At 43.0% G+C, this 19,521-nt stretch overlaps 1 protein-coding gene across 2 annotated transcripts; it reads left to right on the top strand.

The window, feature by feature from the left end:
* Window positions 1–203: 203 nt before the first annotated feature.
* Window positions 204–6,714, top strand: NEUROD1 (neuronal differentiation 1). Of its 2 annotated transcripts, XM_088476421.1 has the most exons (3): window positions 204–286; window positions 2,806–2,876; window positions 4,053–6,714. In XM_088476421.1, exon 3 carries the CDS (start codon window positions 4,062–4,064, stop codon window positions 5,154–5,156), a length of 1,095 nt encoding a protein of 364 aa, XP_088332547.1. In that variant the 5' UTR covers window positions 204–286; window positions 2,806–2,876; window positions 4,053–4,061; the 3' UTR covers window positions 5,157–6,714. The 2 variants fall into 2 exon arrangements, with proteins under 2 accessions (XP_088332547.1, XP_088332546.1); XM_088476420.1 differs by lacking the exon at window positions 204–286 and having other exon boundaries at window positions 2,788–2,876.
* The last annotated feature ends 12,807 nt before the right edge of the window (window positions 6,715–19,521 follow it).

Here is a 19,521-nt window from a genome sequence, read left to right as displayed (position 1 = left end):
TGTAGCTAGCTGGGACACCATAAGCCAGCAACAGCCTTTGACTTGTAAGACCTCTGGACCAGTGTTGGTGACTCATGCACACAGATGATCCATGCTCCTGTCCTGCAGAGCCACACACACATACTACCTGCTCTGCCCATCTGTCGGGCTGAAAGGTTTGTTATGCTGCAGACACAAGGCTACGTGTACATTTGCAGCCTGAACTGATCTCCCTTGCTGGTGGAACAGAGCAACACAGAAGAAACAGGACAGATAATTGTTTCTGAAAGTATGGCGGCCTAAACAGGTATTATAACTAAGGCAGGTAGAATGATGCTCCTTATTATAAGTAATGAGAGGAGAGAGGGGATTATTGCGCTGGGTTTGCACAGCACATAGACCTGGAATCTGTCCTGTGCATTGTAATCTTCTTACACCACACACAATAATATAGAGCATTCCCCCAATGAAGGTATGGCCGGTAGAGTGGTGAGTGCATTTTGCAGTTTAATGCCTTGGGATGGGCGCACTGTGCTGCATAATCCCCATAAAAGGTTTGACTCTAAGTGCATCTTAAAATGGAAATAAACCAGTGTGTATTAAATCAATAAAAAGTAAATTGGGAGCCTGTAAAGACCTTTTCTTCCCAGCAGAAATTCAACTCATGTGAAATGGCAATAAGCTGCTTTCCCAGATGTGATAACTGGTTTTGTTTTATCACAAGGTACTTGAGTACATTAGAGAGTTAATAGATGAATGCATTCTTCCTTGAGGGAAGAGTGTCAGCTCCCATAGCAAGGACTTATATTTAACTTAAAAAAAATGCGAATTTGCGTTGGATACAAGAGTAACACTTTATTATTAATAATAATAATAATAATAATAATAATAATAATAATAATAATAATTTAAAAAAATATTTATTTTTTTATTATTATTATTATTATTATTATTATTATTAATAATAATAATAAATCTTTTATTGAAAGAAAGATTATTACACCTATTTCTGTTCATAGATACAGGAGAAAACAGCCTACAGAGGCCAAAAGCAAATTATTGGTATATAATAGATAAAATTGAGAACTGGGCTGTAGTAAAAGTAATCCGGAAACCCTAATATAGAATAGCATGTCCTGTTATGGGACATAAAGTTCTATAATAGATCTGCCGGAGCTACCAGCCCACAGTCAGAGACTAACATGTTACTTGTACACGATACGTTTATATTATTCCTTCTCTAGCTTGAAGGAATCTACAGCATTGGTGAAGTGTTATTCTCTGGTGTATTGTGATTAATCACCTTACTGCATAAAATAATATAATGAGTTTCTCTGGAAGCAATAATCTGTCTCCAGCACATCACCCACACTTTGTATTTACTGTAGTTCAGAATACATGATGTTAAATAACATTAGACTCTACTGTATTTATCATAAGGTGGTGTCTGCTATACCTGTGACCACTGTCTTACCACTCCTCTCCTCTCCTATAATGTAAGTGTGGCATGCTACTGGGTAAAACACCACATACACGTACAGTATCGGGGCAAAAGTATGATAAATAAAACAATTATATAGTCAAAAAAGAGGAAGGGGAAAGGGTACATTTTAAAATAAAGGCAGAGATTTACAGATATGAGATTCACAGAGGCGCAGGTATTAATTACAGCTGAATAATGAATGACTACTCTGAATAAATACAAATATATATATATATATATATATATATATATATCTAAACGAATGGACATGACTAAATGAGAGGGATTTTGATATGGAAAAAGAAAGAAAGAAAGACAGAAAGAAAGAAAGAAAGAAAGAAAGAAAGAAAGAAAGAAAGAAAGAAAGAAAGAAAACGGAAAGCGAGAGAGAGGAAAGAAAGAGGAAATGGTAAAGAGAGAGAGAGAGAGAGAGAGAGAGAGAGAGAGAGAGAGAGAGAGAGAGAGAGAGAGAGAGAGAGAGAGAGAAAGAGAGAGGGTAAAGAAAGAGGAAATAGTAAAGAGAGAGAGAGAGAGAGAGAGAGAGAGAGAGAGAGAGGGGAAAGAAAGAGGAATTAGTAGAGAGAGAGAGAGGGGGAAGAAAGAGGAAATAGTAAAGAGAGAGAGAGAGAGGAAAGAAAGAGGAAATAGTAAAGAGAGAGAGGAAAGAGGAAATAGTAAAGAGAGAGAGAGAGAGGAAAGAAAGAGGAAATAGTAAAGAGAAAGAATGAGGGAATAGTAAAGAGAGGGAGAGAGAGAGAGAGAGAGAGAGAGAGGAAGGAAAGAAAGAAAGAAAGAAAGAAAGAAAGAAAGAAAGAAAGAAAGAAAGAAAGAAAGAAAGAAAGAAAGAAAGAAAGAAAGAAAGAAAGAGGAGATGGGAAAGTGTCGGAATCCCATGCAGTATGTCACTGCTGGCAGTGTGCAGATGAGGGGGCACCTAGAGGCACGTAGAGCCGGCAGAGGGGTGAGGCAGACAGTGCCTGGGGAGGAAGGGGTTAGCCCTGTGTTGCGGGTATACGCAGACTGTGCAACCGGCGACAGATGGCCACAAAGAGCTGGGAGCCAGGCAGCAGCGCTGAATACAATTGGAAGGAAGAGAGGGGGGCCCGGTCACGTGACCCGGGGGGGACCATATGGCGCGTGCCGGGGGAAAGTCAGAGGTGGCCTTTACATCAGGCGCATGCGCACCAGGTCCCCCGTCCTAATCTAGCAGGCTGCTCCCTCCTCCCCTCCCCCTCCCCTTCTCCTCCTCCCTCTCACTTGTCTCTTAGCGTCACTGCACCCGCTATATAACCCCGTAGTCTCATCGGAGCCCCCAGAAATAATCAAAAATATTTCCACTCCAGAACCTGCACTCTGCCTGGAGTCACCGGAGGGGTTATGAGACTATCAGCTCTGAGGATACACCAACTTTAAGGTAAGTCTGACGTGCATCATGATTTTATATATATATATATATATATATATATATATATACTATTATATCATTCCAAAGATTCTGTTATTACTATTATTATTAGGGAATGATCCTTTTTAACTGTTCACTGAACTGTTGGTTAGTTTTATGTCCTTTAATTGTAGTAACCTTTCAATTAATTAAATATTGCAGTATGTTGTGTATATTGCATCTGTCTATCTATCTATCTATCTATCTATCTATCTATCTATCTATCTATCTATCTATCTATCTATCTATCTAATCTATCTATCTATCTATCTATCTATCTATCTATCTATCTCTATCTCATCCTGCACAGTTACTGCTAAATAAATTAATACATATGGTGCTATCGCTAGTAATGTTTTAGGATGTAGTTTATTCCCGCTTACCTGTGCGGTGTTACAACGACACCTGGTCTGTAACGGTGCATATTCTGCACTCTCCATAGAGGATGGCTGAGCTGTAATTAGCATGGGAAGGGGAGATTATACGAGGAACATATACTACCTGTTACTGCCAGGGTACGTGCCACACCGGTAGCTTTACAATGAAAATAAATAAATAAATAAAAATAATTTTATATATATATATATATATATATATATATATATATATATATATATATAATGCAAACAATGTGCTTTATTTTATTTCCCATATGTTTTAGAGCATAAGGTATTGTAGCTGAGATGTCCAGTCTCTACTTTATGTATGGGACATGTATTTTGTTTTGCTGCGAATTATCCAATGCAGTAAACTACAAGTGGGAGATGTGTATAGTAAGTAGCTGAACTGCACCTGATCCCCTCTATTCACGGCGCCTGCGCCACATTTATTATCGTTTTTTTCCTGAGTTTTTGATATAATCTATAGGTAAAAATAAATAAAGTTCTTTTAGGTCAAACTCCAGATTTCGGTTGATTCTACACATTGCGAAAATCGTATTTCCCTAATCTACTTCAGATCAGCCATAATAATGCCTCTAGTTTACCTAACAGGCAGTTTCAGGTATATCTTATTATAATGCGGGACTGTATAAGTTACTCTTTCATCTCTTACTGCACTTTATTAGATGACTGTACTCAATTCTCTCAATTGTGATGTGTTGAGTTTACGGTTTATTTACCTACACCCTTCTCCTCCGAATAACAGATTCTGAAGATGACCAAGTCCTACCGAGATAATGGGTTGATCCTGTCCGACACCGAGGGCTCGAGAGGTTGGGTAGAGGAGTGTTTGGGCTCCCAAGATGACCATGACATGGAGAAGAAGAAAGAAGAGCTGGAGGGGTCCATCCAAGATGTGGATGAGAACTCCCTAAAGCATCACACAGGAGAGGAGAATGAGGAGGAAGAGTGTGAGGAGGATGACGATGATGACGATGAGGAGGATGAGGATGATGAGGATGAAGATGATGAAGAAGACGATGACCAGAAACCCAAGAGGCGTGGACCCAAGAAGAAGAAGATGACTAAAGCCAGGGTGGAGCGCTTTAAAATGAGGCGAATGAAAGCCAATGCCAGGGAAAGAAACCGCATGCATGGTTTGAACGCTGCCCTGGACAGCCTGCGCAAGGTGGTACCCTGTTACTCCAAGACCCAAAAGTTGTCCAAGATTGAGACCCTGCGCCTGGCTAAAAACTACATATGGGCTCTCTCTGAGATTTTGAGATCTGGGAAAAGCCCAGATCTGGTGTCATTTGTGCAGACACTTTGCAAAGGACTTTCCCAACCTACCACTAACCTTGTAGCTGGGTGCCTTCAGCTCAACCCCAGAACTTTTCTTCCAGAACAGAACCAAGACATGCCACCCCATATGCAAGCAGCCAGTGCTTCCTTCCCCTTGCATCCTTACCCTTATCAATCGCCTGGTCTTCCCAGTCCTCCTTACGGTACCATGGACAGCTCCCAAATTTTTCACGTCAAGCCCCATTCATATGGGGCTGCCCTGGAGCCGTTCTTTGAAGGCACTGTCACTGACTGCACCAGCCCTTCATTCGATGGGCCTCTGAGCCCACCCCTGAGTGTTAATGGGAACTTTTCCTTCAAACACGAGCCTTCAGCAGAGTTTGATAAAAATTATGCCTTTACCATGCACTACCCTGCCAGTATTGCAGTGGCTCAAAGTCATGGGTCCCTCTTCGCCAGCTCTGGCCCCAGGTGTGAAATCCCTATTGACAGCATTATGTCCTATGATGGCCATACACACCACGAAAGAGTCATGAGTGCCCAACTGAATGCCATCTTTCACGACTAACTTTCTAGAGATCAAATGAAACTTCTGTAATTACCCGTGCTTTATGGTACTGTCTTGTTTACAAACAGCAGCCCAATGGGTACCATTGCTGGAAAGTGCAAAATGTTCCGCTCTCTAACTGACTCATTTACTTTTTATCTCTATTGCCTGTAAAACGTGGGATTTACTATTCCTCTTCACCTGCTGTATTATTGTATGTATATATACCCTAAGCTCGCCCAAGAGTGACTCTCTAGATTTTGGAGAACGCATACTATATCCATATCGTGTTATTTTTATCTGATTCAGATAAAAAAATATATCTATATATTAAAAACGAAAATCGCAAAGCAATAATAATAATAATTAGGATCTATGCAATTTTTAAACGAATAGTGGGCCAATAAAATAAATATATAGAAATATATTTTTCAATCGACAATTTTACTACTAGTTGCTGTACCCGTTTGCTGAATTATTTTGTTGTGATTTTTGTACAGAATTTTGAATGACTTTTTTATAACGTGAATTTCCTATTTGAAACCATGCAACTCCATTGATTTTTTTTATAATACGAGGAAGTAGAATTATATATAATTTATAGAAAAAAAACCTGTAAAAAGAAATAATAAAAAAAAATTAACTAATTTAAACCAGCAGCTGAGCGCTTAGAAAGTTGTGTTGCCTTAGAAGTTTTACCTTGCAAAATCAGAAAAGAGGCTCCGTTATTAAGGCTTGCCAATGTCTTACAGGACCCAACTGGGAAGTACAATCAGGTTTTCACAAATGGTAGTGTTCGTAATAAAGAGTTAAATTATGATTTCATATATATATATATATATATATATATATGTATATATATATATATATATATATATATATATATATATAAATAACAGTTAGTACCCTGTAGCATGAGACCCCTTCACTCTTTAAAATACAGAATTACTGTTTGTGAAAAGCAGACATGAAGTCTAAGATTGCAAATAGCAAAAGAGAAAATTAAGGTTTTATTTTATATAATTTAACAGATCTTCAAATCATGTTTTCCCCCCCCTCCCCCAGCTAAAAAGCTGTTTGACTATCATAATCCTCTGTTTTGCTTTCTTTTCCTAACCTAACAATTATCCTATTAATAAATATTCATTAGATAAACAGAATTTTTCTATATTTTTAAAGCATTTATGCAGTTCCTCTTACACTTTCTATGGAGACAAAATGCAATTTCTTTGGATGGGCAATATTCAGTTGTACCCGTTTTGCGGTAGTTAAAAAACCAATATACACACCATTTATTAATCGGTAATTAGATTATTCTGTGCCCCGTGATGTTAATACAGATCAGAATCATTGCTGTCTGACGTGCTGGTTCATTGGGAATTAATTTGTACGGTCATATCTGTTTGTCATGCTGTATACTGTACAATGACGTACTGCACAAAACCATAAAAACCCATTTGGTATAAAATAGTATTGAACATTTTATTACGTTGTTGATTTCTTCAGTATGAGACTTTAATATGCCTACTTTCTACAGGAATACTGTGTTATTGTAATATCTCACAAAATATTTATCTTATACAGAATAAAATGATTAAAATGATCAAAATGTGATATTTCCCCATTTTATTCCACGCCTGTATATATGTGTTTATATGTATGTATATATGTGTTTATATATATATATACTGTGTATATAAATATATATATTTATTGTGTATGTGTCTGAGAGTATGAATGTGTGTGTGTATATATATATATATATATATATATATATATACATACATATATGGTGTTAAAGATCATGTCAACCATTAGGCGTAAGGTAAAAAATGCACAATGTGACAATAATGATACGGTGAAGGAGGTTTTTTTAATGTTGCATTATTCGACTAGTTTTGTCCTTTTTAGTTACTATTTATTATTCTTGCTCAACACTCTTTTTCACGATACAAATAGTATTTATTAATTTAAACTGTTACTGTGCGACACTTTTACATTCATCACCTCAGCTAATGACCTGAACACAAACTGTTTAAATAAAATAAAATAATAATAATAATAATAATAATAATAATAATATTAAACACACCTATCAAAAACTTCGATTAATATTCTGCGGTTGGGGAAATAAACAGTCCCGTTAAATAATACACAGTCGTTTATTGTGCAACGTTGCCAATAAGTGGCAGATTTAACAAGGCAGCAAGCGAGCCAGGAGCAGCTTCTATCCAAGGTTTATGTAATATGAAAGAGTAAGGTGCACAAAGGCATCAAAATGTCAATTACAGAACCAATTGCTATGCTAAAGATCCAGGATAAACGACTCATGAATGATACTCAGGAGCAGATGTCATTAGGTCTATGCACAGTGCTGAAACTGCTTTCTGTCCGGTGCCAAAAGTTCTATCTGATGAATTGCAGGGAAGCAATGGCCCCTGCTTTCTCCCTTCTTCTATCTGCCTTCTGTATTATCCCCTCTTGACTGTAGCATACATGTGAAGTCCCTGCTGTATTCGTTAACCCTTTCCCTGCAGCAGAGAATCGGAGTTGGGCTTGGGCTATCCTGAAGGACTCCAGTAATTTGCTGATGCAGTATAATTCTTGCAGTTTATTAGAGACATACTGGTGCCATGGAGTACGGGAAAGGGGCAGCCAGCGTGCCACCGTCGTTTATTCAGAGTGGGATAGGCACAGATGTGTCTCCTGCAGGGGAGGCTTTAATTTATGAAAATGATATTGCTTATGCATGGGAGCACTGCAAAGCACAGACTGCATCTATCCAAGGAGGACACATGCTACACAGCCAAGTCCGCTGTTAGCACTCAGGAGGACATTATGTTACTTCCCTGCCTCACATTACATACACATTACACCTGAGTAATAGGTGTTTGTTACAAGCTGATGGCACTGGTCCTGGTTCTTGTTATCTCCATTGTGCATGGCAGTTATCATCACCTAATGGCTTGCTGCTGTACATCTTTATGTAAAGTGTTGGTATATCACAGGGCTGTCTGACCATTAAAACATCACTTCTTATGTAGAAACATATATAATACATCAAAAGGGCTGCAATAGTGTAATAACAGTGTAATAACTCTGGAAAGTGTACTTATATTAATAAGAGTATATCCATTCTGTGGGGGACTCCAGAACCAGACACGCGTGGACCAATCACTCATTAACATTGGGGCTGTTACCAATTTAAAACTGCAACATGACTTTAAATTGTTCACTCTATGACTTGTACCTTTTGGTTTCTTTTCCTTGCCATAAATATGACACAATTATAAGACTCACTATACATCCCACTCCCCAATTATTAATACTAGTGAGCAAACACTGTGGGGTTGTGGCCAATGGTACCTAGTAAATATAAGCAAAAATGTTCTACACACTATAAGAGCGACATAAGTGTAAAGTTATTATAAGTTGTATTCTATAGAGAGGGTTTGTGTAATAGATTACAGTCAAAGTTAATGAAATGCCTATATGATCTTTCCATTTTGAGATATTACTTCCCTCTTTTGTGCCCATTAATATTTACTTGTATCCTACCTACCAGGTACTTGCCTATTGTAGCCGTACAGCGGGGATTTAAATCTCTGTATAAATAAACTTTATAGCTTATCTATTTAAAAATGCAAAACTGGGGTCAATTTATAATATTTTAATAACTGTCAGAAGTTAGAATCCATTAAATATTTGGTTTTAAAAAGTTACATGCACAAAAGGCTGAATATAGAAACTTACTGGTTGCCATGGTTTTTCTGTTTTTTTTTTAATTACAATTCCAAATAATTCAAACATAATTGTATCTGTGTTATTTTTTTTTTTATTTAAAATTTTGTTGCTGATGAATCTTTTCAGGACTGTACTAGTAATTAGGCACATACATCTGCTGTACACAAAGGAGTATCAGCCATGCACTGCGTAATTCCCATTATTTAAGTTCACCTATATATTACTAGTTACATGCATCTTGCAAGTAACCATATTCTAAATCCATAATTTAGTAACAAAGTGTATTTAGGAGGACCTGAAAGCTTCCGTTACCTTCAGTAATAAATAAAGCTATTTTCTGTAATCAGAGATATCACTAGATCAGTGGTTCTCAAACTCAGGGCCTGATTCAGACCCACTCGCGAGTGCTGAGCGCTCGCAAGCGGGTCGATGTTGCCCAAGTGTGCATGCGCACGACGGAGGCGGCTCTGTCGTGCGCATGCGCAAGACCCGAATAACGACGGCCAAGCCGTCGTTATGGGTCTCGCACCAAAGGGGGCATGCTGTCAATGGTGATTGACAGCACGCCCCCTTTGGTGGGCGTGCCAGGGGCGTGGCTGCCCAGACGAAGGTGTTCCAATGGGAACGCCTACCGTCTGGGGCCAGCCCCACTGACATCACTAGTGATGTCAGTGGGAGTGCTTTTGGCTCTGATAGAGCCAAAAGCACTCCAGGGCTTGCGGCAGCGAGACCCTACCGCAAGGGTCTCGTCGCAAGCCCGATGGTCGCGATGGTCTTGACCATCGCGACCATCATTTTGGCCGCTCGCTATAGCTGTGGGTGGTCACCCACAGCTATGCGAGCGGCCAAGAGGCCGCTCCAAAAAGTAAGAGGGACGGCCCTGATTCAGAGCGAGCGCTCTGTCAGAGCGTCCGGCTCTGAATCAGGGCCTCAGTCCCCACACAGGTCATATTTTCCAGGTCACCCAGCAGGAGCACAGGTGTAGTCATTAATCTCTGACACATTTTAAAAGACCCACAGGTAGATATAATTATTTCTCTTTTGATTCTGTGAGGAGACCTGGAAAACATGCACTGTTTGGGGTCCTGAGGACCGAGTTTGGGAATCTGTGCACTAGATCCTAATGAATTAATAGGACATTTTTCCATGGCTGTTGGTCACACACACAATACCACTGGTGGTCACTGGCTGCAAGATTGTTAAGCTCTTTATGAGTCTTTAAAATGCCACAATGAAAAGTGCCTAACACTTAGGGGTATATTTACTAAAGTGCGGGTTTTTAGAAGTGGAGATGTTGCCCATAGCATCCAATCATATTCTAGCTATTATCTACTAGAAGGTGCTAGATAAATATTTAGATTCTGATTGGTTGCTATGGGCAACCAATCATAGCAACCAATCAGAATCTACTGTATATTTCATAGAACCTTCTAGAAGATAATAGCTAGAATCTGATAGGTTACTATGTGCAACATCTTCTAAAAACCTGCACTTTAGTAAATATACCCCTTAATGTCTTACTTAATGATCTTATATGTGTGGCTCTGCATCAACATTAAGGGGCCTATTTATCTTTAAATATTTGCGGCATATTCTCCCAAAACACCAGTTTGCAGGGGATACTCGCAAATATTTAGTATCCCCCAGATGTAATATGAAGAGGCTGCAGCAGATAACTCCGACATGTGCGGTGTGCCCTCCATTTCCATCAGCAGCTGCAACCCCCATAGGTTGATATGGGGGATGCGATGCTATTGGATTTACCAAGCTCCTGGCCCCCGCAGTTACCACCATCTGAAGATGGCATTGTGCCGCTGTAGCCTATGGGCTACACTTCGTAAACAAAAAACTCCCCCACAATGGCCGCCATGCACGCATGGTCTGCAGGCTGCACATGTGCAGGAGTTCACGACAGGTCACTTCACTTTGAGCACATCACATAGACAGTCTCCATTGGTGCACTTGTCCCTGCTGCTCTCTCATACAGCCCTAGTATCGCGCGCAGATCACATTGTAAATGTGATTATTGATACATGGGCCCCTAAGAACATTTATTGTCAGTGCCGGAACAAAAGGCCAGGGCTGAGGGGAACAGATTCGGAGAGTGCCAGCGACTGTACTGTTTGCTTGTGAATGTGAAGAATTATTACAATAGTTTTCCACTATTTTTGTAGTAGGTTATATAACAGGAGAAAAGTATGTAAGTGCCAGATTATTACATTTGTATCCTTCGTATCCAGGGCAGGCTCTAGGGGTGTTCGACCTGGGCGGTCGCACAGGGGCACCACCCATAGAGGGCGCACCCCTTCCCAACATGCCGATTTCAGCTGGACAATACTGTCCCGCTGTTCCACCCGTGGGCCAAAAGTGGCTCGCGGGTGGTCAAATCGGGAGGTTGGGGAACCTTCCCCCCCCAGCAGCAGCTGCGCGGCGGTGCCGGACCCCGGAGACTGTGAATGGATGCTGTGCGCATGCGCATGGCATCCATTCAGTGACGGGAGAGGGCTGGGGGAAGCCCAGCTAGTGAGGCTCCCCCCAGCCTGGCACTGGAGGGGGCCTGCACAGGGTGCTCCGACCCCTGGAGCCAGCCCTGTTCATATCCTTAGTAATGAGCTGTCATCATGCTACAGGTGGCTCTGATTGTAAGTCGCATGCAAAGTGGCTATAGTGGGCCTGCAGGGACAGGTTTAGTACCTTATTCTATTGTGAGAATCCAAAGGGCTAATGAGGGAGTTCGTGCATCAACCCGCGCCAGCCATTAATTTTTACGCCAGCCGCAATAATCATCATCATTACTGTCAGCACAGGTGCATCATAGGTCCCAGAGGTACGTCATACACAGGCTTCCCCTACCCGTATGCACCACTCAGAATCAAACACAGCTTTTGATTGCCTATGGCTCTCCCACAAGAAAGGGTGTTTATGTGCGCTCAAATTCTAAACGCCCGAAACGCCCAATTTCACGGAAAGACAGATGCAGCCAAGTTCCATACAACTCAGAATAGGACAGACACATGCAAAAATGCATCGATTCACATATGCGCATGTGCCATATACCTAATCTCGCCCCTTGTATCTGTGCACAGAGAACCGTCTGACTGAGAAACAGGCCCTCAGTGCCATTCTGTGCACATAACTATATGTTATATTCCTTCTCCCAGCAGGGGCTTCTGACATCTGACAAGAAATGGCTTTCTGACAAAAAGTAAAAAAAAAGAACAAATGCGTGAGATCCCCTTTAGCAGAACACATGAGATCAAGGTCCAAACAGGAAATTGATCTCTGCCCCTGCAATGACAGGAAGAAATAGCATTAAGGCTTTAATGGTGAGACATTCTGGACACTTGGCACCAAAAAGTATGAGGTCTGAGTCTGGGATGGACAATGGGCTAGATTCATTATAGATCGCTATTGCGATCGCAGCTGTGAATATGCACGCAGATGGGCTGCGAAAATATGGTAATGTTTGCAATCGCAATGCTGTCGCAGGCCAACATAAGGACACCCACTTCCCCTTACTCACACCCGTAATACCTTGCAAGTCTGAAAAAACATCGGTACCATCAAATAACATCGGAGCCTCACGCACAATTGCACAAGGTCAGACCTTACTCAGAATTGCTAAACTTCCTGTATGCAGGACTCAAGTTGCATATGCCATTGCAGTAGCTAATTTATGCACGCCCCTGTAACCGATGTTGAAACGCACCGGCACGTCTGCGCTTCGCCTACCAGCCCCTCGTCAACAGTCCCAAATGCTTACTTCTTGACAATCACTCTGCGATGGGTCTGCGTGGTCTCCGTGATTGCAATGGTGCATTCACACACGCGCCCTGCATACGCATGTGCAGTACGCAACAATCGGCCAACTGCATGCGTAATCACAATTGCGATCCGTAATGAATCAGGCTCAATATCAACTGCAAACAAACCTATGTAGAAAAGGGGCTACTGAGCAGCCGCACGATCTTCAGATTCCTAGCACAAGCACAACACCAATACCCAGAATTTTTTATTAGTTCTATTTCCTACTGACCACCACTGCAATACTGTAGGTAGCAAAAGGCTTTGGTACACCACCATGCAGGATATACTGTACACAGAAAGTCAAAGTACAGTGGAACACACGCCAGAATGCAATAATGTAATTTTTTATATGGAAAACATTTTATTCAATATGGAAACATATACATTGTGACTACTTGGGCACCTGACAACCTGTTATATGTGCTGCAATTTTGTATTTTGTATGTGATTGAATTCACACAGGTGGGGTAGATTTATTGATTAGGTTGGTATATAGATTAACAGGCAGGGCTGAAACAGAGACCTATCTCTACTGTATCTTTTGACCTACATGTGGTAAATAAAATGCTATTTTTTTAATGCAATTGAAGTCTGGTGAGTGTCTTCTTTAACTGCTCTGGATTATATTATGATATTATGAACGGGACTGATGTTCCCTTTGGAGTTTGTCTGTACCACAGCAGATGTATTTTTAAAATAATGTGAGCATTTAAATATATATTTTATATATATATATATATTGTGACACAGTCAGGTTAGGGGGTCCCTCTCCTGGGTAGAGGACTCCTTCCTTACACACACAGCAGCTGGGAAACAGTACGCCAGACTGGATTCGAGTACAAGCTGGTCGGCGCCAGTCTTTATTGTACAATGTCAGAAATAACATAAAGAAAACAAAACATAAACCTAGCCCTGTCGGGGCACTAACTTCACAAGTGACTTCCCTCACTACAAGAACCTGGCAGGGCCTAATGCCCTCGCCAGCAACAAAGGCACAGCACAACACTCACAGTTAGGTTTTCAAGTGTCTCTGAGCAAACTCCCTGCCTGCTCTCCCAGGTGAGACCCTCAGCCCTAAACACACTAGGCTTGTATTGGCCACTCTCAGGTGGAAACCCTAACAAGCCTGTTACCAGGCTGCGAGAACCAAAACCTGGAGTGGCCGTGGGTGTAGCCCTCCCTCACCTCTCACCCACAACCCCCAGGTCCCAAACCGGCTTTTCAAAAAGCCGAGACTCAAGCCTGCTACACTGCAGACTTTCTCCTGGAGGTTTAAAACACATAAGACAGGAATCTGGGACAAATGTACCTGCCACAGACCACTTTACCAGTGATCCTATCACAATATATATATATATATATATATATATGTGTGTATGTAGTACAATTGAAGCAGTCCCGGTGCCCTCTGCAAAAGCCTCACTCAGAAGCCCAAATATACAAAACCGCATAGGCGGCGCCCAGAATACATGAACAGGTAATTCAGCAACATTTCGAAGATTTAATCAGAGCCGCCCTGGGCATAGGCAAACTAGGAGAATACCTAGGGCATTTGGAATGCCTAGGGGCATGCATTCCAAGCCTAGGGCCTGCTCAATTTGACAGCGGACAACGGCGGGACCAGTGACAGCCGGACGGTACCTCTGCTCTTGCTGATATGAGATCTCAGCTCAGCTCTGATCGGACAGCAGCTCATATAGCCGGCAGCAGCGGGAGCAGGGAGCAAACACGGTGGGGGCAGCGTGCAGTAACAAAAATCGCCACTGGAGGAGGGCTGCTGGGCATGCTCAGCTGCAGCAGCTCCTCCCTTGGACCTTTGCAGAGTCCAGCAGGCTAGGCCTGTCTGCAGGGAGACATACATGGGGGTGTGGACACCAATGCTCTTACTGGCATGAGGATACAGCTATATAGTTGAGTATTGCAATGGGTGAGGGGTGATGGATGTTGCTGGCTGCTGCTGTTATCTGTACTGCTGGTTGATGGGTGCTGGATCAGAGGCAGACCTAGCAACAGACCTAGCAACAGTGCTACGGGGCACCACCCAAAATCTTGCCTAGGGCATCAAACTGGTTATGGCCGGCTTTGGCTTTAATGCTTCATGCTCAGGGTCAATACTACATTAACAGGATGCAGTCAGGATACCAGCGGGCGCTAGTAATTTATTAGTATTGCGTAAAACAGCTATCATAAAAGTGTCTTGCGACCGGTTGGTCACTGGTTCTACCCTCCAGCGCAAGTCTGATAGAGGACCTATGTTGGGCTGCTCGTTCCTTAAAGGGGCAGATCGTCTTGCCAACATAGGCAAGGCCACATGGGCATTTGATCAAATAAACAACGTAACTACTGGAGCATGTAAGGACATATTTAATTCCGAGACACTTTTCCACCGCGAGGCACAATCTGGCAACCCTCAAATACAAACTTATAGACCATGTGCCACCATCCTTTAGGTGGGGAGATAGGGCCAAAAGGCTTCTTTGTCTTGAATCCTATTGGATTCATCGATTAAATATGGTAGCCCCTGGGGGCTTAAATGAACAATTAAATCTGGCATGTTTTCTTTGATTCATTGGCTGATTTTTAATACATTTTTCTCCTATTAGGTTCTGTGGGATCTATTTTTGGAGGATAGTGGGTTTGACTGATCTCTAACATTTATGTCTCATTATATTGGGTATGTCGCATGTCCTTAGCCCAATTATATTGTGTATTTTTATGATCTGTGGGATTAGCTCCTACCTTTCATCATAATGATCTGTAGGATCAGATCCTACCGTTTTTTACAAGCTGCTGTCATCATTATGATAGCTGTTTTACGCAATACTAATAAATTACTCAGAGGGAGTGTTAGTAAATATTGTATCCTAAGTCCCATTAGATGTTTAGTTCAAAAAAACTTCTACCATTTAATGCATGTTGATACCCAAAAATAATTTAATATTGGGCATATTCATTTAAACATTCGGAATATACACATGTCTCTGCTGTTTTTTCTATATGCTAATATATATGATTATATTGTCCACCATTATAGGCATAATGCAATCTATTGCCATAACATTTGCTATTTATATGATTTGATGTACCACCCATGATAAGATGTTTGGTAAGTTAACGCTTAACCGATTGTGTATATGTTGTTTTGTTTGTTTTTATTGTCACCATGGTGATGGTTCTTTGCACGTTCTTGCTAAGCAGCATGCGGTCACCTGACCCAACGGACGACGTGTGACGTCATGGCGCATGGCGCCGGAGGGGAAGGATGCCCGCCCGCTTGCAGTCACATTCAGGGGTGATCACAAGTATTTAAGGTGAGTGAATTTTGTATACTGCTAGCTTGACGAAAGATTTTTAATAAATCTGAAACGTTGCAAAAACTTTTTGTTGCTGTAAGGTCCGTGGAGTGCTACCCCAAGTATTGTATTGTTGGATCTATGGGCCTGATTCAGAGCTGGACGCTGTTAGTGCTCGCTCATTCAGAAAAAGGGGGTGGCTATTCAAATGAACCGTTCGCTCTTTGCGGTCTGTTGCCGCCTCTATGTCTGAACGAGCGAACAAAACATGCGGACGTTTATTTGAAAAATACGCCCCCTGGCCGCTCGCATCATACATCATGTCCGCTATTTATTTGATTAATCGAGTACATCGATCAGCGTATGAACTGCTCACTATTCTTGTGGCTGGTTTTTCCTACCACTATATTGTGAGCAGTTCTGACTATAAAACAACCAAGTGACGTGGTCAATGACGCTGCTGTATTAATTATGCACACCCATAAAACGCCCGTTTTGACCTTTAAGCACGCCTGCGTTCTGAATTCCACTCCCCGTTTTCAAGCACCTTCCCCTGTTACCACCCACATACGCCTCCTCCTGTCACTCAAAATAGCAGGCATTCGCTATATAGCGAACAAACGATTTTCGACCGAACTGACTGGTTCGCGCATGCGTATTACAAACCGTACACATGCGCAGATGGGCAAACATCGCTCGGAGCGAGCGTACTGCCGCTTACGAGCGGCTCTGAATGAGGTCCTATGACCTGCCTCTGCCTGTCATAACGGAGCTTGCACCCCGGCTGCTGTATCTTCTGTATGGAGTGCCGGTCCACTTGTTACTAATATATATATATATATATATATATATAAAATAATTAATATAAAATGTGGTATAGGATAAGCGGTTAACAGACACTTGTCCTACCCTTCCCTAGTTGCGGTGAGTCTGCCGTCAGCCTTAAGCCTTGCTGTGGTTGCACGGGATGTTTCAGCTCTACGCTGTTCCCGTGAGTCAGGTCAACCACTATTATGCTAATGGAATTGATGGTTCTCGATGTTACCGATGTTTTCGCTGTCTAGTGAGGTATTGCGGATGTGAGTAAAGGGAAGAGGGCGGCATTATGTAGTGGTGGGCGTCTGGTTCTTGTGCTCTGGTGTCACTGCAATTGGGTTCATTAGCATATTTTTCGCAGCGGCTGAGTGCATGCCTATGAAGACGTGCTGAATCAGGTCCTAAGTGCATTGGGGGGCCCTTAAAGTCTTGCTATGGTTCCCTCAAAAATTCTAGTTACACCCCTGGCACACACATATTCCGCAGCGCTTTATAGAGTTTCAGTCATTCATATCAGTCCCTGTCCCAGTGGAGCTTACACTCTATGGGCCTGATTCAGCAAGGATCGCACGGTCGATGTTTGCAATCTGCGCATGCATATGAATCGCATTGCGCTTGCGCAAACAAGTTGCTGCGATCGGGAAGCGACCGCAGTGAGCACATAGAGTCTTCACACAGTGATCGACAGGAAGTGTATGTTTGGTGGTGGTGATGGGGGGTGCTCGTTGGCGGAAAGCAGGCGTGCCTGTGCGTTTGATCGCCATTACAGGGGCGTGCATAATTAAGCCCCTGCAATTGCATACGCTGGCAGAGGTCTAGATGGCAACAGGAAGTTTAGCAGTCTGTGAGGTAGGGTCAGGTCAACCACAACTGTGCGAATGGTTCCGATGTAACCGATGTTTTTGCTGACTTGCGGATGCATGTCATGGGAAGTGGGCGGCTTTATATAGTGATGGGCGTCTTGGTATAGTGCTGTGGTTGCTGTGCGTTTGCATTCATTAGCATATTTTCGCAGTTAGCGGGTGCGTGCGAATACAACCATGCTATCAGTGCTGAATCAGGCCCTATAATCAGGCCCTATATTCCCTATCACGTGTACACACATACACCTCAGGGTTTTTTTTGCCATTAGCTAATTAACCTAGCACTATGTTTTTTGCAGAGTACCCAAGGGAAACCCGCACAAACCAGGCTTGCCTACCCTCCCAATTTGGCCAGGAGTCTCTTGAATATCGGGTTCCGCTCCCGATCCCCTGGAAAGGCAGACAAGCCCCCCCCTCAGAGTAAAGATAGAAACCACCAAAGCAGGGAGGCGGTGACGCGATTCGCGCTAAATCGCATCATTGTGGCCCCACACCCTGCTTCACAATGCTGTTAATTTGGATGGGACGGGGCCACATTGACGCAATCGCACGGTCACGCCCACGGCCCCAATACTTCATCATTGCCCGGCCATGCCCCCCATTGTAAGCAGACACCCGGAAGGAGGGAGCTGAATGCCGGCAAATATGACACAGACACAAGGAGAACATACAAACGCCACACATGTTGCCCCTGACTCAGAGGTGGAGACTGCTGCGTCCTCTCTTGTGTCATATGTGTTCAGCATGTACATTATATATGGTGGCAGTACTGTAGGGGCATATTAAGAGAGAGGAGGGGGCCGTCTCCGTCCGGTACCCCCTCCTTTCTCTCCGGTGGACAGCAGTGCCGTAGCACTAGACTCTGGGAACTAGTCTGTGCCTAGAGTCTACTGTGCATGCGCAGGTTACCGGGAAAATGGCGAAGCAGCCATTTTCCAGGCATTTTCCCTACTGCGCATGTGAAATACGCCAGGAAAATGGCAGCAGCGGGAATTTTCCATGCAATTTTTACAGTGCTGATACCGCCGACATGGGACTCCAGAGAGGTAAGTATTAAAAATATGGGTGCAGGGTGTCCGGTGTGAGCCTCCCAGGACCCAGGGGACCATGCACCCATTACACAGGTCTGCAATGAAAAAGCTTTTTTTAACGAATTTATGTGATATTTATAGATTTTTGGCTTCTGAACACGAAAATGACTCCCGATTTTGCATATCACATCACGTTTTTCTGCAAAACGTGTATTTATGAATGTCATTTTTTTCATATTCTTTAAAGTAATAAATGTATTCTGCCTACATTTATTATAAAACATTGGGCCTGATTCAGACCCACTCGCGAGCGGCTGTCCGCTCGCAAGTGGGTCGATGGTCTGCACTGAGCATGCGCACGACGGAGGGAGCTCCGTCGTGCGCATGCGCCAGACACGACGAGCGAAGGACTTTCCTTCGCTCGTTGTGTCCGATCAAAGGGGGCGTGCTGTCAATGTTGATTGACAGCACGCCCCCTTTGGTGGGCGTGCCGGGGGCGTGCCTCCCTGACGGGGGCGTTCCCACGGGAACGCCTCCCGTCAGAAGCCGGCCCACTGACATCACTAGTGATGTCAGTGGGAGTGATTTTGGCTCTGATAGAGCCAAAATCACTCCGGAGCTTGCGGTTGAAAACCTCAACCGCAGGCTCCGGCTCGCAGTTTCGATGGTCGCGATGGTCACGACCATCACGGCCATCAAAATGCACGATCGTATAGCCTGTGGGTGGTGACCCACAGCTATACGAGCGTCCAGGAGGACGCTCCATGAAAATGGAGCCCGGCCCTCATGCAGAGCGTGCGCTCTGCTCAGAGCGTACGGCTCTGAATGAGGG

The sequence above is a fragment of the Taudactylus pleione genome, unplaced genomic scaffold (genome assembly GCF_031769625.1).
Source record: "Taudactylus pleione unplaced genomic scaffold, aTauple2 ptg000188l, whole genome shotgun sequence".
Lineage (NCBI taxonomy): Eukaryota > Metazoa > Chordata > Amphibia > Anura > Myobatrachidae > Taudactylus > Taudactylus pleione.
This window is presented reverse-complemented; position numbering and strand designations above follow the sequence as displayed.

Bases quoted from the DNA above. Each gene is read 5' to 3' on its own strand.
- NEUROD1 (XM_088476421.1), top strand. From the start codon at position 4,062: ATGACCAAGTCCTACCGAGATAATGGGTTGATCCTGTCCGACACCGAG.